The sequence below is a fragment of the Astyanax mexicanus genome, chromosome 20 (assembly GCF_023375975.1).
Source record: "Astyanax mexicanus isolate ESR-SI-001 chromosome 20, AstMex3_surface, whole genome shotgun sequence".
NCBI lineage: Eukaryota > Metazoa > Chordata > Actinopteri > Characiformes > Acestrorhamphidae > Astyanax > Astyanax mexicanus.
Genome location: NC_064427.1, coordinates 36,064,332 through 36,087,855, shown reverse-complemented (window position 1 = coordinate 36,087,855; position 23,524 = coordinate 36,064,332). Strand labels below are relative to the sequence as shown.

At 38.3% G+C, this 23,524-nt stretch overlaps 1 protein-coding gene across 1 annotated transcript in view; it reads left to right on the top strand.

The window, feature by feature from the left end:
- The window catches only part of mtnr1bb (melatonin receptor 1Bb), a 78,752-nt gene extending 55,539 nt beyond the window's left edge, over nucleotides 1-23,213 (top strand). The window contains exon 4 of the mRNA XM_015605316.3: nucleotides 22,249-23,213. Coding sequence (XP_015460802.1) covers nucleotides 22,249-23,096 — 848 coding nt within the window. The 3' untranslated portion in view covers nucleotides 23,097-23,213. The remainder of the gene's footprint in view (nucleotides 1-22,248) is intronic.
- The last annotated feature ends 311 nt before the right edge of the window (nucleotides 23,214-23,524 follow it).

The window sequence follows — 23,524 nt, the reverse complement described above, 5'->3', positions numbered from 1 at the left end:
AGAAAAATAAATAAATCTATAGGGGACAAATGCATTTCCACACCACTACATATATAGAAGCAAAAAATAATCTGAAGAGATTCCAGAAGGAAAATCCATAAATCCACAGAAAACCCACACAAAAACACATAAATGAAAGCAAAGACTGGCCAAATCCGTACTCAAATAATTTTCATATGTATCTGTTTTTTTTTGTTTTCTTTTTATTTATTGATTTAAACATTTTGATTACAGATTGTTTTGGTGTAAAACATTTTGCACAAAATTAACTCCATAGATTTTACTATATAAGCTTAAAATAACATTCAGGGGTTTTGAACATGGTGGGGCTAGTGAAATAATAATTCTTTATGAATATTTCATTGTCTGTGAGCAAAGTTTTGCAAGTTAAATCTGTATTATTGAAAGAAGACATAAATGGTAAAATGTTCAACTGTTCTGTGGTGAGATGATTCAGAAACCACAGAAGTTCTGGTGTAGTGATTTACTGCTATTTTGTTGTCTGGTTTTCAGTATGGAGGTGTTTCTCTGCTGTTACCGTGTAAATAATGGTTGTAAACATAGAATGAATGAACCCAACAGAATGGATTTCAGCACCACGGACAGCGACACTATAATGCAGACATCATTTCTGAAGCAGTTAAGCATAAAACTTAACTCAACTTTACACTGATGGTGACCAAACTTCACACTGATAGTAACCAAAGAGGTGAGGTCACACCCTATATGCAAATAGTGCTGCCAGGAACCAATGGGAAGAGTGTGGGAAAATCTGAATGAAAAATGATAGGAGGAGTAATCTGATGTGTTGTCATGCCCTCTGGCTCGCAGTACTTAAATATTTAAGTCAAATTATTTCTTTAAGGTTATTTTAATGGGGAATTTATTTGCTACTAAGCAAACTGAAAAATTAAAAAACATAAATTTTCATTAGACCAACAGTAGAATGCACTTGAAATCAATGACATTCACTTTTTTTGTGCATTTTCTTTCATAAAATAACCATATGAAAGACCAATTTTTAAACATATAAAGTAGTAGTATATACTTTTCACTTTCACTAAAGCTGTGCAGATAACTGGGCTCAGTTTATCAAGTGTGTTTGAAGCAGGGAAAGCACTAAGTGTGCACAGCAGGGGGTGCCTGTGCAGGATCTAGTCTGAGAAACACTGTTTTATATGAAGACACAAGTTAATACAGGGACTCTTAATTTGAAAGCCTACAAAACATATGAGTAGTGACGAATCGGTGATGGGACGTGTCCCAAATTCCATCTCAACACTTTGAACACATTTAATCCCCTGTTACTCACTATTTGGCAACATCACTGAAGTGTACACTTCAGAGAAGGTGTTTGGGTTTGTGTATGTGGAACTTTTGTGGAATATTCAAACATTATTTATATTTAAATTCCAATTTCTAGATGTTCCTATCACAAATGCAATGCTCTTTGAAGGGTAGTAAGTGCATTATTTTGTTAAGAGATGTTTAAAGATCCTAGAAATACAGCTCTGGAAAAAAAAAATAAGAGACCACTTAAAATAATTAGTTTAATTGATTAAATTGAAAACCTCTGGAATATAATCAAGAGGAAGATGGATGATCACAAGCCATCAAACCACCAAACTGAACTGCTTGAATTTTTGCACCAGGAGTAAAGCAGCATAAAGTTATCCAAAAGCAGTGTGTAAGACTGGTGGAGGAGAACATGATGCCAAGATGCATGAAAAAAAAACTGTGATTAAAAACCAACCAGGGTTATTCCACCAAATATTGATTTCTGAACTCTGAAAACTTTATGAATATGAACTTGTTTTCTTTGCATTATTTGAGGTCTGAAAGGTCTGCATCATTTTTGTTATTTCAGCCATTTCTCATTTTCTGCATATAAATGCTCTAAATGACAATATTTTTATTTGAAATGTGGGAGAAATGTTGTCTGTAGTTTATAGAATAAATAGACAATGTTCATTTTACTCAAACATAAACCTATAAATAGCAAAATCAGAGAAACTGATTCAGTAACTGAAGTCGTCTCTCTTCATTTTTTCCAGAGCTGTATATTGTCTACTAATAAAACAGTTATTGTGACAGACCCACTTGCATGTCCACAAATGTATGATTTAGGAATTCCTAAGAAAGTGATTAAGCCAAAAGCACTTCCAATACATTTCAGTAAAGTGACCATTATTGTTAGTGTGGTAAAACATGAATAAATAGGCAGTTATCAGGTAAAACAACATTAAACAGAGCTCTTTTCAGTCTGAACCACTGTATAAAATAGCACAAAACTGTCAGTTATGTTTATTAATAAATTAAAAAGCTGCGCAGTGGCAGATGTCAGCAGGCGGTCAGCAGTGCGCCAATTGTTGATGGTTCTTTTAGCCTTGATGTTGAGTTGTGAAGCCATTCATTGGACGGAGCAGCCGTGCTCCTCCTATCACCTGTCCAGATTCACTCTCCCATGATACTGTAATGGCTTGGCTCAATTCCAATCCATTCGAAATTACAGACTCATAACTTACCACAGCACTGAGGAAGCTTTGTGGATTTTTTATTTATTTATTTATTTTACATTGTCCAGCTCCATAAAGGAGACGGAGTAGTGAGGGTCAGCCTCGTCTGTCCTTCACCTCCTTCTCTTCCTCCTCCTCCTCCTCCTCCTCCTCGTGCATACGGACAGCAGAGTGCGTGCCGACTCCAAAGTGCTCGCTTCTAATGATACCCAGTTTGACAAGTGAACAAGGGTGCGTTCTTTTCCACGACTCCCCAAGGACATCTTCCTTCTCTGGCTTCTTCTCAACTTCTCCAGCGGTCAGCCTTGGACACGCAGTGAATCCTCCACCCACTCCTCCTACCCGTCACTTCTTTTCTTCTTTCTGGCTGATGTATTAAAGTTTTTTTTAGTATACAGCTCTAAAAACAATTAAGAGACCACTTCAGTTTCTGAATCAGTTTCTCTGATTTTGCTATTTATAGGTATATGTTTCAGAAAAAAATTAACATTGTTGGGTACCATGTTAAAATAAGACTACCTTTATAAAGGATTTACTAAATGGTTTGTAAATTAGATTATTATATATTATTATTTATTAGGTTGTAAATGCTTTAAAACCCACTGATAAACACTTAAAACACATCAACACAAAAAAACAAAGCAACAGTGGCAACTGAGTCATTTAATTTATGGTAAATAGTTAAACATACTTATAAATATATTAATATGGCAGGTTTAATGCTGATTGATGAAAAACACAAAGTAAAATCAGTATCTAGAAAGATAAAAGAGGTTTGACAGTATAAACGAGTGAGGAATCCCTACTTTGCTAATTTTCAGCTCCCTGTTGCCAATTCAATTTAGGTTATATATTAACTGCTTATTAATGGGATTGAACGTATTTGCAACCTACTTAATAACCATTAATAAACTCCTTTATAAACCATTCATAACCCCTTTATAAAATTAGTCTTATTTTAAAGTGTTACCCATTGTTGTTTTATTCTATAAACTACAGACAACATTTCTCCCAAATTCCAACCAAAATAACATCATTTAGAGCATTTATTTGCAGAAAATGAACAAAAAAGATGCAGAGCTTTTAGACCTCAAATAATGCAAGGAAAACAAGTTTATATTCATAAAGTTTTAAGAGTTCAGAAATCAATATTTGGTGGAATAACCCTGGTTTTTAATCACAGTTTTCATGTATCTCGGCATCATGTTCTCCTCCACCAGTTTTACACACTGCTTTTGGATAACTTTATGCCTTTGCTCCTGGTGCAAAAATTCAAGCAGGTTTGATGGCTTGTGATCATCCATCTTCCTCTTGATTATATTCCAGAGGTTTTCAATTTGGGAAAATCAAAGAAACTTGTGAAACAAATGATGAGTTTCTCTGATTTTACCAAATTGAAAACCTCTGGAATATAATCAAGAGGAAGATGGATGATCACAAACCATCAAACCACCAAACTGAACTGCTTGAATTTTCCACCAGGAGTAAACATGAAGGCAAGGCATAAAGTTATACAAAAGCAGTGTGTAAGACTGGTGGAGGAGAACATGATGCCAAGATGCACGAAAACTGTGATTAAAAACCAGGGTTATTCCACAAAATATTAATTTCTGAACACTTAAAACTGAATATAAATATGAGCTTGTTTTCTTTGCATTATTTGAGGTCTGAAAGTTCTGCTTCTTTTTTGTTATTTCAGTCATTTCTCATTTCCTGCATATAAATGCTTTAATGACAATATTTTTATTAGGAATTTGGGAGAAATGTTGTCTGTTGTTTATAGAATAAAACAACAATGTTCATTTTACTCAAACATAAACCTATAAATAGCAAAATCAGAGAAACTGATTCAGAAACTGAAGTGCTCTCTTATTTTTGTCCAGAGCTGTATGTTCATAAACTCTGACGCTATTTTAAAAGCGCAGGAGCAAAGCGTGAAAATGTAGGGACTGTAGGGAGAATCGTGAAGCGCCTTGCATAGGGTGTACAATAGGGCCCTAAATATGTCGGGAGCATCGGCTAAATGTGCTGTTTTTTGGAATGCCGGGGGTGAACAGAGGTTGGCTGTTCGACCCAAGTTAATTCTTATTATCATGTTTCACTTCACCACAAGTCCATTTCACACTGAATTTCTCCTTTAATTTACACTACACTAGGTTGTAAACCTCCATACATACAGCGACAGATTGCCGATAATGTTGAACAATTAATTAGACCAGGGGTCACTAATAGGGGGACCGCGGTCCGATAAACTACTGAGAAGAATTTAGTTCCGACCCTGTTCATTTAAAGCGTCGGAACGTTTATTGTATTTATGGTTTACGTGCTTTACAGCACAGTCACACAGGTGAAGCAGGCGGTGAGAAGTGGGAGAATAAAGCGAGAAAAGATAATACAGATGGTGCGCACCAGAAAAAGAAATTAAAATACTACCTTTATAAAACATATTAACAGTAATATAACCTCGCGGTGTTACTTGTAACACCTTAGCCCATGTCTGTCTTCTGTTTCTCCCTCGTTTGGTCTCTTGTGCTCCTGCCCCTCTGTTTTCCTGTCAAGTGTTCCCAGCCATGTGCTTGTGTTGTTGTTTTTGTACCTGTCTCCACCATAGCTCCGCCCCAGCCCTGCCCTAGCTATTAGTGTTCTCACCTGTGTCCTGTCTGTAACCCCGCCCCCTCGTCATCCAAGCCCAGGTGTTTCTCACTCTCCTCCTGTATTTAAGCCCCTCTGTTTGAATGTTCAGTGTCGAGTCTTTTGTATCCTTTGTATCTTTGTATCCTTAGATCCTTAGATCCTTAGTCCGTATGTATCCGTGCTGCCCATATGTATCCTAGTCTTAGTTTCTTAGTCTGAGTTTCTTAGTTGGATTTATCTGTTTTATTTTATCTTGTTTGTTTAATAAATAATATATTGCACTTACGTCCATCCCTCCACTTCTGTAACATTACTTGGAGGAATTAAAGAGAAACAACCGAGACAAGAGTCCAAAATATTCCACTTTACTCCACCTGATCAGAACTCCTCAGCAAGAAAAAAAAACCCTCACTCGCTCGCAGGCGCGCTCTCTCTGCTCCCAAAACAACCCTACCTCAACACTACGGCAACCCCCAGAGGACAAAAAGCATTGGCAACTTCCCCATCAGTTTTACCCACAACATAATAAAGTCTGATACAGTGATAATATTAAATAAAATAAAGCTGCTGTTTAAAAAAAAAAAAAGCTGATATTTTGGCCAAGTTCAGCAAACATTTCTCCACATATTGTACGATTCTTCATTCATGTTATTATTATTATGACAGGCAGCCCTAAATCTAATATAAATAAAATCAAATAGAATAAATATAGCATTTTGAAACAAAGTGAACATACAGATTCACATTATTAGACTCTATATGTTAAATTATTGAGGGTGTTTCCATTTATTTTATGATGGTTGATAATGTAATTATTGTGACAGGCCTATTTAAAACAATGAATATTGTTGAAATATACTAGTATGTGTAATTTGTTTTGTCTTTCAGTTGTTGATAACATAAAACACTGACAGAACTACTATAGGCTTCTTCAGTAAACAGAATAAAACACTGAATTATAACACAAGTCATAAGGTCTGGACCTTAGCCTGATGAAATTTTCTCTAACTGGACCAAACTGAATTCTAATTTAATACCCCTGAATTAGACCATAATTGAGCATTTTTTTGAGATACAGAACCTGATGATCAAAAAACACTGATGTTGTTCAATTCTTCAACTATATTAACCAGCACTACTCTCGTCCCAGCTCTCCAGACTCCAGCTCTCCTCTCTCGCATGCGCGAGCTCAGAGAGATGACCTCTGTAGTTATCAGAGGGGATCATGTCACATTAGATGCTTAGTGAGTAATGAGAATGCCAGGAGGGGAGGGGTGTGCGTGGCTCTCAAACTGGCAGCGCTGATCTGGGAGGATGTTTAATTTCTGCTCTGCTCCGTTAAGCTCCAGGATCAGACAGTTGGCTCTTCGCAAGCTATATAAGACTGGATTACACACACACACACACACACACACACACAGGCACACAGACACGTACGGGATGATGATATGGCAAAGTCATCATGATATTTGAATACATTTTGACAATACATGATATTTATCATGAGGATTAAGTTTTTAATTTATTAAATATATTAAACAAAATTTACCAGTAAAAATAAAGGTGCTACAAATAGAAGAAAGCTTTTAAGTCCTATAAAGAAGCATGTGTGTGTTAGGGCTGCAATGGTTAGTCGATATGTAATTGACAATGTAGATACAAAAAAAATAATAATGGATATAGGTAATCAAATCATTAATCATTGGTAAATTATTGGGTAACACTTTAAAATAAGACTATCTTTATAAAGGGTTTATAAATGGTTTACAATTAGTTTATTAATGTTACTAATTAGGTTGTAAATGCCTTAAAAATCATTAATAATCAGTTATAACACATACGTAGAAAGGGCAACAATATAAATGGCTGTGGGTTCAATATTTGGCAAACAACATGTCACCGTTTCCCTTTCTATGTATGTGTTATAACTGATTATTAATGATTTTTAAGGCATTTACAACCTAATTAGTAACCATTTATAACCTAATTGTAAACCATTTATAAACCCTTTATAAAGGTAGTCTTATTTTAAAGTGGAATCAATTATTGCTTGTTCAGATCAGCAGTTTCAGTTAAATATATCATATAGCAGATGAGCACAGTAATATTTGAGAAGGAAAATTAAGTTTCTATGCTTTACAGAAAGTGTGCAATAATTTATTAAAGCTCACCTTCCGCAAAAATCCGATTTTTCTTGTTTTTTGTGGAATACAGTAGGTCTCTTCGAGTTGAATGTGTACACCTGCACATTAAACTATTTTGCAGCCCCCATTGTCTGCAGGAGCTAAGCAAAGAAATCCCCCCTCCCCCCCTCCAAAAAACGGGTGAATTTTGAATTATCTTTCTGAGAAAGATAGAAACTCACAGACCAGCCCACCTTGGCTCGAGAAACTCCCAGAGGCGGAGCTGAAGCGACGCAACATCACCGCTCATCAGTTAGGAGGTGGGAGGCAGTGAGCGGCAGAGCGGCGGAGGGGCGTCGCAGTGCTCCTAGCCAATCAGAGGAGAGATATTTGCATGCTGTTTGCATGTATGAATATTCATGAGCAAAGCTGGAATCCGGTCATTTTGGACACACCCCTAAAACAGTCCATTAAAAAAGAGCAATACAGAGACACCTGAGCACTTTTTTTTTACAAAAACGGCTCACATGTCATTCATTCATACTAGAGACCACAACTAGACATTTTAAAATGAAAGAAAAAACGACGGAAGGTGAGCTTTAAACAAAATTAGGCAGGTGCATAAATTTGGGCACCCCAACAGAAAAATGACACCAATATTTAGTAGATATTATTAGATTATTAGATTAGAAATAACAGCCTCTGAACGCTTCCTGTTGTCACGTCTGCCAAGTCTCTGTTTATGTCCTCTGCCTCCTCCACGGAGCCTGGGAGCGCTCCGGCGCTAAAAGACTACAATCCCCAGAACCTTATGGACTACAAACGCGATGACGTCACGGCACACATGCCGCGACGCCGTGACGTTCCCCCGGAAGTGTAATTTGTCTCCGGTGTATTTATAGACGCCGCTGCCCTTTGTTCTCTGCCGCGTATTGCCTTTTCGTGCATACAAAGCGTTACTCTGTGTTTATTCCTGATCTCCTGTGTTTTTTGACCTTGCTCTCGTTTTTTGACTACCCCTTTTTGGATTTGCCTATGATATTGCTGTTACTGGTTTCTGAACTCTGCCCTGGACTTTATACTTCTCTTTTGTCTCACCTCTGATACTGTTGCTGCCTGGATTCGACCCTGGACTGTTTGGTATGTGCTTAGCTTGTCGATATACTGTTTTGTTTAGCTCATTGTATATAGTTGTTGTAAATAAAACTTGTACAGTACCACGTCTGCGTTTGTCTCTGATCTGCCTGGCTTGCCTGACATATGTTCAGGAATAAACACAGAGTAACGCTTTGTATGCACGAAAAGGCAATACGCGGCAGAGAACAAAGTGCAGCGGCGTCTATAAATACACCGGAGACAAATTACACTTCCGGGGGAACGTCACGGCGTCGCGGCATGTGTGCCGTGACGTCATCGCGTTTGTAGTCCATAAGGTTCTGGGGATTGTAGTCTTTTAGCGCCGGAGCGCTCCCAGGCTCCGTGGAGGAGGCAGAGGACATAAACAGAGACTTGGCAGACGTGACACCTGTAGCTTCCAAAGCTACCAGCTTCCAAGTGTCATATTAGTTAGTAACACTGGATGTTTCTCTTTTGATCAGGCCCTGCTTTTAGTTGTGGGCACGAAAGGCCAGTGCCTTCCCCCACATTGGTGTCTCGAGTAACAGAAGACCCTCACCACGAACCTGGCGGACTAACCGGAAACAAGCCCCTCGACAGTCACCAGGGCGTGCTCAGTCTGCCCAGCATGCTCTTAGCAGTGCCCCGGCTGTTTGGGCATGATCTCTGACGCACACAGCAGAGGCATGATGGCAGCAGGCGCAGTGTGAGCGTGGCCTGTGGAGCACATGGTGGCACTGTCTCAGCAGGCGGCTCTGACATGCCCTCTGGAGCGTGCGGAGGCACCCCATTGTAGCCAGGCCGTTTTAGCCATTCAGGAAGGCTAGTTTATCCTTTATTGTGCTGGTGAGAGCCAGTGCTCTGTGCAGCAGTTGGGAGACAGAGTTTACAGTTTATACAGCTCATATCAGTTACTTGGGGAGGAGCACCCAACAAAAACTGGATTGTCAACCAATGACTCTGTCTGTCCCTCTCTACAGTGTGTAATGATATACTCACAGCTCATTCAAGTCATTTAATTGTGTAGTGTCATCATGTTTTGAACAAAATTGATGTAAAAATTGTTCACCTTGCATCAGTGTCGGCTGATTTTAAGCCAAAATACACAATCAGCAAATTCTACAGTTTCTACAGTTCATATGTCTAGGACCATAGACTGCATATAAGTACGGACAGGACAACAGGGGTTAAAAATGGATGCCACTACGTCTCTTACACCCTCTGGTGGCTGGCTCCAGTACAACTTTTAACCCTGCCTGTTTCCACTCAACTGAATGAGAGATCCCCCAGTGTTTTTCTTTACAGTTCATACGTTTTGTAGGAGTTATTCCACACTGTAAAATGTGATAAGTTGATCTTACTTAAAAAACTGAGGAAACTGGTTGCCTTAAAAAAGTTAAGCAATTATAACTGTTATTTTCAAGTTAAGTTCACTTTATGCTTGCTATTTAAGTGTACTCAAATCATAGTTAAATCTACACAGTTTACTTGAGTTGTTTCTACTTTAAATAACCTGTAAATGCAAGTTTTTTTTTGTTTAAGTGTAAAACCCGATAAGTTGACTATATTCAAAACTTTAGTTGTAACCGATTACCTAATACATTTTAAGTTCATGTAATATAATTTTTAAGTACAGTGAACTTAACAAATACATATATATTTAAAATGTATATTTTCCTGAACTTTTTTTTAGTCTTCTTTCTGGTTTCATTCAACTATTTTTAATACTTATAGAAAAGTAGGTGAAAGAAAACAGTAAAGAATGAAAAGTACTGAGAGCACAGCGAGAACACAGAGTTACTGCAGCTCAGTAAATGATGCTTGTTCTACAGCTACAACACAGAGACCAAGCATTTAATTGGGAGGAATCACTACACACTGATGGTGAGTGCTACAAACTAGGGGACACACCCAGTATGCAAATCGATTGTGACAGAAGCCAATGGAAAAGAGGCTGCCAATGGCACCAGACTAAACTCAGTCATGATAAGTTGGTTCAACTCAAAAATCTCAGTTTGAATGTATATGTGTGCCCACAAATGTTCATCTAACCCAAAATAGTTGAGTATTGTTGAAATCTCCATTTTTATGTAAAACAGACGTAATTTATTTGAGTTCAAACTTCTGGGTTTACAGTGTGATATTTAAAGGGGTGTGGTGATTGACAGCTGAGGGCAAGTTGATTGACAGGTCAGCTGAGAGCGTGAACACGCACCTCCACTGTGGGTGGGTAACCTCCCTGAAATCAACTTTTGCAACTTGGGATGTCTGGGTTAGCAGGTAATGCTAATACTGCTCCAGCAGTGCTAGCTGGGGTTAGCAGCATGCTACAGGCCGATATACCCACCTCTGAACAGGAAAATAGCGGGTAGTGGCTAATGCTAATGCTAATCTAGTCTCAGTGCTGGAGAACTACACTGAAACTCCTGTATAACGCTGTACCTCAGCAGAGTGTCTTTACTGCTCCTTATAATCTGACTGGAAAAAAATCATACATAAGGCTCATTATAATTATAAGGCGCACTGATGATTTTTGGTAAAAATGAAAGGATTTTAGGTGTCCCTTATAGTGTGAAAAATACAGTACTTTGCGCTGGCCACTTATGATGGGGTCACTCAGTATGCATATTAATTTCTGGGATATATGGGATCCGATTTTATGCATTTAAATTTGCATATTCAGCCCCACTCAGCAAAGGAAAACAGCATTCTCAGTCTTCTTATTAGGGGCTCAGCAGGGGTCCGATAACAGCATTTTTTTTATATATATATATATATATCTGATAGTGTGTGTATTGATGTGTATCATGATATCATTTTTTTTATTTATTATTGGATTTTATTAGTGTGACCCGATGCTATCATATCACACCGTATTGTCTAATCAGATGTTCTTTCAATCACGGCCAAATTCTTGTCTTACAACCTTGTCTTAAATAAGAATGCTTATTTTATTTATCTGCTTTTGAGCTGCTATTCAGTTCACTAAGATCTGAGACTTATTTAAGATCTGCAATTATTGCTTTATCCAGTCATGCAAATTAGTGTTTCTTTATCAGAAACTGTCCCTGTGTTTCAGATCACTGTGTGATTAAATAAGCATAAGCGCTCAGAATAGACAGACTGTCATTCCATTCTAGCTAATAATCAGAGCTTCTTATTGAGCCTGCCAGGCATTTACAATGAGTGAGTGTTCTATTATTCTGAAAAATGAGATACGAGTGCCTAAAATATGGCAGTAAATATTCAAGTGGATAATTAGAGCTACACATATTGTGGAAGCGAATAAGAAAGGAAGTTTATTTTATGGAGGAGCTTTTAAAGAGGGCACAGTGCGTTATGCTATTTGGACACGTACTCGAATATAAATGCACCGTTCTTAATATTTTACCCTCAAGGTCAGTGTCGAGTGCGCTACTTCACATCTTTGTGGGTTTTACACAAAGAGTTTATACGGTAAGAGTAAGAGTGTGTTTGAATAGCGTTGAAAAAATAAAACTGCAGTATTAAAAGCAGTGGTACTTAAAAATATATTCTACAGGTCCACTTAGCAAATTCACCACTTTTTTAAAGGTCCCTAGAGGACAAACCAGTGATATAAATCCCACGCATTCCACAAAGTTCAAAAACCAGGCTGATGACCAAAGTATCTGAGACATGTTCATTCCTGGTATTAAAAAAAGACTGAGAGACAGAGGAGTGAGAGAGAGGGACAGACAGCACGAGTTAGCAAGAGACAGTGCAAGAGAGAGACAGAGTGAAGGGGGGGAAGAGACACCACGAGTTAGCAAGAGACAGTGCAAGAGAGAGACAGAGTGAGAGAGGGAGAGACACCACGAGTTAGCAAGAGACAGTGCAAGAGAGAGACAGAGTGAAGGGGGGAAGAGACAGCATGAGTTAGGAAGAGAAAGAATAAAAGAGGGGGGGACAGCACAAGAGGGAGAGACAGCGCAAGTTAGACATTGCGAGAGTGCAAGACAGAGTGAGATAGAGGGAGAGAGCATGAGTTAGCAAGAGAGAGTGAGAGAGGGAGAGACAAGCATATATTACTGTTGTCTATTAGTAAAGCTTTTTTTTTATAAGTCTCAACAAAGTTAGTGTTGTTATAGAGTTTTATTAGATTTTTTTCTCTCTCTTTTTTGATTGAACTTTAGGAAAACAGAGTAAATGTAAAGTTTAAATTGAGTTAGATAGATTTTTTTGTCTGAGAAAATTTAGTCTGAACCCAGACCTGAGTCCGCCTATTGAGTACCCCTAATTTAGAGTATCAGGCCAGTTGGATGTTTGCCTTTGTTCAGTTTGTAACCTTGCTGGGCTCTGTGGGAGAGGAAGGATAAGTAAGTGTCTGTCCGTATGAAGCAGAAAAAAAAAAAAAAAAACTGAAGGCCACTGGGGTGAGCAGGAGAAATATTGACTGAGTTTCCGCTGCCTAATGTCACACAGCACTGAAATACACAGAGCAGTGTGGACTCTGTGGTATTTGGAATACAATGGACTGTGTGTAGCTTCAGGCTAATATGATAAATTCAGAAAATAAACAGAATTCATGCTCTAAAATGAGCAGAAAATGTCATATTTAAGTGTGTTCTCTCTGTAGAGGATTTGTCAGCTTGCTTTTACTTAGGAAATCAATAAAGCATGGCATTTTAACAGGAGGGTTAAAACCTTTAAATATGACTGCATATTCTGTACTGTGTGTGGCTGGCTTTTCTACGTGTGAAATTAATTTGTCTCTGAAGAGGCAGATCCAGTCCTATTCCATGCTTTTCAATTTAATATCTCTTTTCTTTTCAGTAGAAGTAGAAGTATTAAGTAGAGCATGCATTAAGTATCTAAAATCTTCCTCCATGTTGGCGATCCTGACACCCGAGTCTGCGCAGTAGAGACCAGAGGAGGGAGAAAGACTGTGGAGAGACAGCCTACTCATTTGAATAACCCCGCCCCTGAGGGCTGCCTCGAGGTCACAGGCTGCAGAGTGGAGCGGAGCTGAGGGTCTGTTATTGGTCCCGCCCATAACCAGCCCTTTAACTATAACCACACCTTTTTTGAATAGAGCTGAATAACGTTTTAAAAATGAATTCTGTGGAGATATACAAATTTAACAATATAAGCAGAGGCTACACTAGCTGTTACATTTAAATAAAGGAGGTAGAATTACAGTATATTAGAAAAAAAACGTGATTGAAAGTTGTTCTGTTTTGCCATTGAAACCTATGGGAATGGGTGGAGTTACACAGCTTTCTGAAACCAAACAGCAGGGGGCGCCCGACCTGTGGTGGCTTCACTTTTGAGAGACGATGCTCTGTCCAGCTATACACAGTCTATAAGTACACCACAAACATGTGTACACATATAAAAATATAATAATTACCCACAGAAAAAAAAAAGAAAAACACAGAATATCCCGTTTGGAACTGCTTGTAAAATTGCATAATTTTTCACATACAGCCTGTGCCAAAAGTGTTTGCACTAGGGGTGGGCGATATGTCTCTAAAATAATATCACGATATTTCAGGGTATTGTTGCGATAACGATATACTTGGCGATATAGGAAAACAGAAAAATAATTTATTCATTTCAGGAATATAGTATAATAGTATAACAGAATAATCATAATGTGGCAAAATATATAATATAGCATAAACTAATATAATGCAGCAAAAAATATTGCAGAATATTTAGTGCATGCATATAAACTGCAAACTAAAACAATTCTACAATAAATACACCTAAAGCTTCACAGTAAATAATAGACTACTTTTAAGACAGAACAGCCCTGTTATCACGATATGGATTTTTAATATCACGATATTTCTGTGTCACGATATATTGTATACGATATAATATTGCCCACCCCTAGTTGGCACCCCTGAACTTGTCCAGAAAAAAAACACAAAAAGCAGAGAAAAAAAAAGCATCAAAATAATTTTACATGATTTTTACACAAAAATCCAGACTAAATTATTGGCATATGCAGGATAGCCCAGATGGTGGATAAGCAGCTTCAATAAAGTCCCAAAGAACTTCAAGCTGTCCTGCAGGCTCAGGGTGCATCAGTGTCAGCACGATCTATCCATTGACATTTGAATGTAGACGACCCTACTGCTGACACAGAGACGTTAATAAAATGTAAAATACAATTTGCATTTTGTACGTAAGCCAAAATCCTTACAATGGGACAAAGACAGAGCTTTTTGGTAAAGCACATCATACTACCATTCGCAAGAAACGGACAGAGGCCTGGAAAGAATAGAAGACAGTGTCTACAGTCAAACATATTTTCTTTAAACATAATTTAGTTTTTGCATGAAATTTTATCAATTTTGTTTTTTTGTTTTTTCAGTTACATGTGTATAAAAAAAACGTATGACTGCAATCATGAATGGCAGAAGGTTTGTGTTTTAGCATTTTGCATGTGTAAATTAACTTCTCGTGAGCACAAATGTGAAACTCGTGAGCAAAAAAAAAGGAAATCATGTGTGCGCTGAACAGAATATCGCCCTCGAGCGTAGTTTTTTTTTTTTTTGTTTGGATGTTAGCATAGCCAGCTAGCTAACTCTCCTGCTGTCCTTCTTTCTCCGCCCTCCTCCTCTTGCTCTTGGAGGTAGGCTGTCCGTTACAAACCCTGGAGATATCAGCCAATGGTATTCGCTGAGGGCGGCGACCCTGACCCCGCCCCCAAACTGTCAAAACCACCCCTTTCAAAACTTGAGCGCAAAAAAACTGTGAAAAGAACTGTGAGTTTGAGAGGAAAAAAACATCAGAGAGGAGAAGAATGAAGCTTGAGAGCGATATTCTGTTTATCACACACAATTACCTTTTTTTTTGGTCGCTAGTTTCACATTTGTGCTCACGAGAAGTTAATTTACACACACAAAATGTTAAAACATGATGGTTAATTTTTTTCACCCCCGACTTTTGACACTGATGTGACGCCGTAGTAAATATTCTGGCCCACACATGCACAGCACCTTTTCTTTGCATTGCTCTCCAGTAGGGGTGGGCGATATGGCCTTAAAATAGTATCACGATATTTCATGGTATTTCCGCGATAACGATACTCTAAACTCTTTTAAAAAAAAACTGTTTCAGAAATACACTATACACTGCAAGAAAATAAATATATATATATATATATATATATATATATATTTTATTATTACATACAATATAATACTGCACACCCCTAACTGAGATATTAAAAAATACAAGAATTTGATCAGATTTGTAACAGAAGTCATTGATCCAGAATGTCATGAAACTAATAATAATACACTCCAAATATCTCCATTTATACAGGATTAAAGTTAAATAAATGATACTTCACAGATATAATCTGTCTCTAGTAGATATATAATGGGAAATGGGATGGGTGATACGGCACGATGTTTTAGGATGTAATATCGTTCACGATATTTATAAATTTTGATATTTACAAATAATATCATCAACATTTATAAATATCGTGAACAAGATTATACCCTAAAATATCGTAAAATATCCTGAAAAATGCTTGAATTTTAATGTTCTGTTTTCCAGGCCTGGAAAGTGCTGGAATTTTGGAGAAAGGGATTGAAAATGCTTGAAATTCTAACTACATTTACTTTACAATAAAAAAACATCTGACTAAATAATTTTGCTTAAAGAAAAAAATGCAGAGCGTAAAATAAAAAAGGCTTTCATTTCTTTTCCTTCTGTTACAAAACGCAATTTCAGTTGTGTTTACGTAAACATAATACCATCTTTTGCAGTGTGACAAAAAAACAAATCAATAATTTTGAGAATATGTATGTATAAATGCTCTCAACCCATCCTGAATTTGACATATTACAGTAACTGCTCAGTTAAATGAATAGGGTAAACATGCGGTGAAGAACATTAGTATTTAAATTGTGTGAAACTGACACCAATAAATCTATAATTCCTGCTATTCACTTACTTAGAAGTATTTTGTTTCTCAGTAGCATAGTTGCTGTGAAGTGTGGAGAATAGTTTTGAATATCGCTGAATTGTTTTAGGATTTCACTGTTTGTCAGGTCTTAGCCCTGTCTCGTGTCTCTGTGTATCTTCCCCACGTGACCTGTGCTCCTCTGTGTCTCCCGTCTTAGTAGATTTCCACCTGTGTCTCATTTGTAGCTCCGCCCCTTCCCCAGGTGTTTCCAATTCTAGAGTGTTTCTTGTTTCTTTAAATAGCCCTCGTCTACCACTTTGTCTCCGTTGGTCTTTGCACCTTCCCCTGTTGTTTTGTCTCTCCGTGTTCTTCCGTGTTTCATAGCCCTAGTCATTGCCCGTGTTTACCTCAGTTATTCTCTTGTGTATGTTTTCTAGTTTCTTGTTTATTTCCTCGTTTCCCAGTCCTCTGCTTAGTGTTTTGTTTCTAGTATATTCCTTGTATATATTTATATCCCTGCCCTGTTTAGTTTTGGTTATTTCTTGGTTATTTTTGGTAGTTTCTAGTTTCTTGTTTATGTTCTTAGCTTTGTTTGTTTCTTTGTTTATTTACTCCCTGTTTGTATATAAATATATTTAGTACTTCTTGTTTGTTTAGTTTATGTTCACTAGTTCCTCTCGTTTGTTTAGGTTTACTTTATTATTACGTGTTCTTTGTTATTTGTTTATCTTTGTTATTTATATATATATATATATATATATATATATATTTATAAAATTATTCGTTTCATCCCTACCTGCACTTGTGTCCGCCTCCTCGTCTCCCTGCCTGGGTCACTCGTGACACTGTTACACTGTTCACTGCTCATTGTGCATCTTATTCTCCACTACAAAATACATCCAAGCCATTAGTGGCGCGCTATTATACTCCTGAATATATAAAACTATGTGGATGTATAAAAGACTTTTTAAATTTTAATTTAAAAGCCATTTGACCAGTGGTAGGATGGTCCCCCCTTAAATGTGAGTCTTGGTCCTCCCAAGGTTTCTTCCTCCTCCTGCAGCTCTGAGGGAGTTTTTCTTTGCCTCTGTTTAATGTTTTTACCTGATTCTTTGTCCTGTAATCATGTTTCTGTAAAGCTGCTTTGTGCCAACACCAGTTGTAAAAAGCGCTATACAAATTAATTTGATTTGATTTGATTTGTTAGCATTAATTTTCCACAGCTGAAAGGTGCTGGAAAAACTTAAAAATGGGTCTTGAAAGTGCTTGAAAAGTGCTTGAATCTTACCTTGTAAAAGGTGTATGAACCCTGGAGAAGCAGAGATTCCATAGCAACACTTTAGCAACAACCTATTAACCAACTAGCAACACCATAGCAACCATCAACCATCAACGAATCAGCACTGCAATCACATTTGCAGTTTCTGCAGTAACTAACTGCACTCTAGTTATGTTTCACTACTCACATTGGACAGTTGACAGTCATGCCAATGCATAAAGCACTGGCTTTGCAACCATTGGCACGGTGTTCACAGCAATATCACACAAATATCACACATCCCGAACCATATGAATATAATATCATCTGACATTTCATTAATGCTGAACACATGCAGCAGATTACACCTTGCAGGGAGAAGAAAGGACAAGAGAATTGAGAGAAAATGAGGTGAAGCCAGCCAGCGGAAAAAAAAAAGAAAGAAGAAAAAACATGCAGCGGGGTTATTGATTATAGCAAATCACTGGACACACGCGTGATGCATTTAATCAGGGCAAACTCACACTTTATGTTGGTTTATTCCAATTTCTCCCTGAGAAATTGCCTCACGCTAACTCCCTGCTAAACACTTGCTTGTGCGCAGGTAATCTAAATGCAAATACGAGGGGTTTGACCGGTAATAAGTGGAAGAGTATGGCTCAATTAGGAGCGCAGAGGTTTCTCGGATGTAGCTTAATGAAATTACTCATCCCCTAGTGTTACCTAACCGCCTCTTATAGGGCCTATTTAACGTGCGAGCGAGCGAGGACACGAACGGGTCGAAGTGACACGGCCAGTGATGCAAGAGATCTGTGCTCGTCTTTAATTTCAAGAGACCAAGGGTTAAAAATCTGCTGGCCGTGTTGGTTTTTTCGTAACACGGTGCTGACTGCTGTTACGGAGTGATTTAGGTAATCAAAGGATTTGCACACCTTGATTTGAACCAATTCTGACTCAATCAATTGACCCTCTCTTTCTCTCTTGCTCTTTTTCTCTTCCTTTACATTTCTCTTTTACATCCTTACATTTAGGTGTGGGCAATATTATATCATATACAATATATCGTGACACAGAAATATCATGATATTAAAAATCCATATGGTGATAATAGGGCTGTTCTGTCTTAAAAGTAGTCTATTATTTACTGTGAAGCTTTAGGTGTATTTATTGTATAATTGTTTTAGTTTGCAGTTTATATGCATGCACTAAATATTCTGCAATATTTTTTTCTGCATTATATTATTTTATGCTATATTATTTATTTGCCACATTATGATTATTCTGTTATACTATTATACTATATTCCTGAAATTAATTAATCATTTTAGTTTTCCTATATCGCCAAGTATATCGTTATCGCAAAAATACCCTGAAATATCGTGATATTATTTTAGAGCCATATCGCCCACCCTTACTTACATTTTGAAAAGGTTCCAGGAAGATTAGCCTGTTTTGTTACTAGGGGTGGGAATCGATTACTATCTCACGATTCGATTCGATTCCGATTTTGGGGGCCACGATTCGATTCAAAATCGATTTTTGATTCAAAACGATTTGAATTATAAAAATTTCTGCTTCTGGCTTATGAATCTTATTGAAAAAAAAACCCTCCATAATATACACTGGTCCTGGAGCAAGTAATGTGTTACAAAAACAATAAAATGTGCAGGAATGTGGGTCCTCAGTGACAGAGGAATCACTGGGATATCACAATGACGTTAATGAACAATAAATACATAAATAAATAACACTGCTTTATTATAAGGCTACTAGCGGTGGTGTGTAGGTGACGCTGCTGGGCTGATGTGATGATAGCAGTGGAGCGCTAAAGTTCAGGAGCAGCTGCTGATTAACTAGTTAATTTAAGGTGGTTGTATTTCTTCAGAAAGGGGGCAGGAGGTGGAGAAATTAATTCATATTGTCCATTCCTTAATTCCTCTGTGATGAGGAGCTGAAATGAGCTCTGATTAGCTTATTGTTATTTTTCCGTTCCGCCTTAAATGCTGCAGCCCGCAGCCACCTGTAGCGTTATTTAAGGTGGAACTGGAAAGTTAGCTTGTTAGCTAGCTAACAGTTACTGAAACTAACTACTAGCGATCTTTTTTATGCTTGTTATGAAGCATTCTGCCATAAAACATTAAAACTACACGTTAATCTAAGGTAATATAGTGCTTGTTCTGCCATCTTACCGGTGATTCTCAAACACCTACGCTCTGTGTGTGTCTGGAAGACCTCGGTTTGAAGGGACAAGCGGGTTGCCAGGTCCAACAAAAATACCCAGCCCAAAATCAGTCCAAAACCCGCCCCTCAGAATCGATTTTGGGACATTTTAAATCGATTCTGAATCGTAGTAAATGAGAATCAAGATTCTTATGTGAATCGATTTTTTGGCACACCTCTATTTGTTACAGAAATGATGTTCTGTAAGGTAATAATGGTTTGCATCACAATGTCATTTAAGCAATAATACACTCGAGGTTCGTGCTATAACGTGGGATATTGGCACTGCTGTGATGCGTTCGTAGTCACAAGGCCGCAGGCGGAGCTTAGAGTAGATTAGCACAACAGTGCCAATATGACACGTTATAGCACGAACCTTGTATTATTGTGATTATACCACAGGTTCATTATCACTGTTTATTAAAAGATTCTGAGTTAAACAGGACGAGAAAATGCGATCGGTTTGGTTATAAAAACTTAGCGTTTAAATTGTTCCATTACTGCTATGTTTGTAGTTGTGCTGTAAGATCTGCATTATCGGCCATTTTAGTCAAAATGTGGAAAACTAAGCGTGCTGTAAATAAACAGAATCGCTTTACTCACCCAAAAAAAGGTTTTCAGGAGATAAATCTGTGTAGATTAAAGTCCAGCGCTCGTTTGACTCGTTTTATAATAGTTAAAGTTTTGTTTAGTTTGGCGCTCCCCAGAAGCGAGACCTGCTTTAAATTCACCTTAAATTCAGCCTAAAATACCCCATATTAACTGGAAAATATATACTCTTTTTTTAATGATATTAACTCTTAACATGATATTAGTGGCTGATAATGTGTGTAATAATGTGTATTTTTGAATCTCTGGGCTTATTTATTTGTGGGACCATGTCTTTGCCTGCGCCATCTATTGGAAGCATGGAGTTTCTGCACTGTGCCTCTACGGGATCCAGTGGCTCCCAATGGTGTATAATGACATCGCATTTGGTTTGAATTTGGTTTGTAAGCGCTGCATCGTTGCTAGGTTACCTGTATGTGGTGGAGTAATACGTGGAAAGCTTCAGTTACAGTGCAATACCAGCTTATAATATCACTCATAAAACGCCTCTCATCACATCGCAGGGTCGGAACTAATTGTGGTATATTTTACCACATAAAACATAACATTCTAAATTCCACTATACGAATATTAACATTAAAAGAAACATTTCCAAAATAAAAAATTTAAACGTTCACACAAGTGATGCTCAGCCTGTAGGACAACCTGCCATCAAGGACGGATTTTACGTCCAAAATCACACCTTGTGTTCTCAGCTTAATTACTCAGGAAGGTCTTCACGCATCAGCAAAAAACATATATGGTTAAAAATAGCAGTTACATCCCAGTGCAGTGAAGCATCTGCAAGAAATCCATTGGGAAAAACACCTAAAAAATAAGATTTCCTTCAAACTTCCTTGTTTCATTTTTCCATTAAAACTCTTTCTTTTTTTGCTCAAATCACATAATCAGCTGTATTTCCATTCACTCTCGGGTCTCTGAGTAAATCCCATGAAGTCATCATCGCCACTGATTCCTCAAAGTGTTGAAAAAAGGGACTTTCTCCCACAAAAAAATACCAATATTATTTATTTCTAGTGCTTCAAACATATTTATATGATGTTTCAAACCAAATAATATCAGTAAATAAAGACTCAAAAGTGTCCACAGAAAAAGTGTGAAACTACCTGCTTTACTCAAACTAAAGCTAGGTATGGAACTACTTTATATAGTTTTTGTTATGTGTGTGGTTCTTTGTGTGTATAACTCTTTATTATAATAGTCATTGTTATTATAAGCAGCTGAAAATAAATATCTAGTTTAGTAGATCAGTTTTATTATTAGTTGGAATATTATTGGCCATATTTGTCCTGATTAAAATACTGAAAGGCATAGGCTGCTCTGAGTGTCAGGTTTTTAGTATCTACATGTCTCCTAGAGGTGTGATTATTGATTATCAAGAAAAATAAATCTGCCTGATGCTGTTTCTCCATGTATTTTAGTATTACAAAAAAAGTAATGAAGTCATGTAATGAACATGATCATCAATATTTTTATGCTTTCCGCTCATATAAACTCTAGTCCATTTTTGAAAAGATATCTTAGGTGTGAATATATTTAAAAATATATTTAAATATATTTTACTTGGTAAAATTTTGACCAAAACATGGCCAGTTCCAGGAAAAGATAACAATTCTGCTAACTTTTACATTTCAAATGATTCCATCTTTGAGTAAAAGAGTAAAAGAGATCAGGGCATGTGTCTGTCTGATATAATTACTGAGTTATAAGACCTGAAAGAGGAACTAACAAAAACGGAGAAATAAAAAAAACACCAAAACATGCTAGGGTTCAAATGCTTTAGGTAATCAAAAGCACACTTTGGTTTGAATCTATTCTGTCTAATCTTATCCCTTTCTCTCTCTCTCTTTCTCTCTCTCTCTCTTTCTCAACCTCTCTTAGGGAACGTCTTTGTGGTTAGCCTGGCCTTCGCTGACCTGGTGGTGGCCTTCTACCCGTACCCTCTGGTCCTGTACGCGCTTTTCCACGATGGCTGGTCCCTGGGGGACACGCAGTGCAAAGTCAGCGGTTTCCTGATGGGCCTGAGCGTGATCGGCTCTGTCTTCAACATCACGGGCATCGCCATCAACCGCTACTGCTACATCTGCCACAGCTTCGCCTACGGGCGCCTCTACAGCTTCCGCAACACGCTGCTGCTGGTGGCCCTGATCTGGATGCTGACGGTGCTGGCTATCCTGCCTAATTTCTTCGTGGGGTCGCTGAGCTACGACCCGCGGGTGTACTCGTGCACGTTCACGCAGACGGCCAGCAGCTCCTACACAGTGGTGGTAGTGGTGGTGCACTTCCTCGTGCCTATCGCCATAGTGACCTTCTGCTACATGCGCATCTGGGTGCTGGTCATCCAGGTGCGGCGGAAGGTGAAGAGCGAGGAGCGCTCGCGGGTGCGGCCCAGCGACTTGCGCAACTTCGTCACCATGTTCGTAGTGTTCGTACTGTTCGCCATCTGCTGGGCGCCGCTGAACTTGATCGGCCTGGTGGTGGCCATCAACCCCGAGGTGATTGCGCCGCGGGTGCCCGAGTGGCTGTTCGTGGTCAGCTACTTCATGGCCTACTTCAACAGCTGCCTCAACGCCATCATCTACGGGCTGCTCAACAGGAACTTCCGCAAGGAGTACAAGCGCATCGTCACGTCCGTGTGGATGCCGCGGCTCTTCGTAACTGAAACGTCCAGAGCGGCGACGGACGGCATGCGCAGCAAACCCTCACCAGCCATCAACAACAACGAGTGACTGCGACAAATGCACAATGCACTCGGCCAGTCACTGTTTCCTCACTTTTCTCTCTCGCCTCAAAGGGGAAACGGGTGGGGGGGATGGTTTGGGTTTTGGAGAGGGTGGGGTGGTGGGTTGGTATCTCCCATAGGTATCATATACATAGACGCTGCATCGACTGACGCCATCTATTGGAGCTGGTGTGTCAACGTGACAGCCATATTGGAGGAGGAAACCCTGCACCCCCAGTGCATTAATTTACACTGAGGAAGGTGCTTATAAAATTTAATACACCTATAATAATCACAACTCTACCAATTAACACCTGTTTTTTTTACACGGTTTGGTTTGTTACAAACAGCAGAGATGTGGTAATGATACAGGATGCTGTTACAATACCTGCTTTTATGCTAAAATACTTTGTTTTATGCTTTTTAACAAAGACA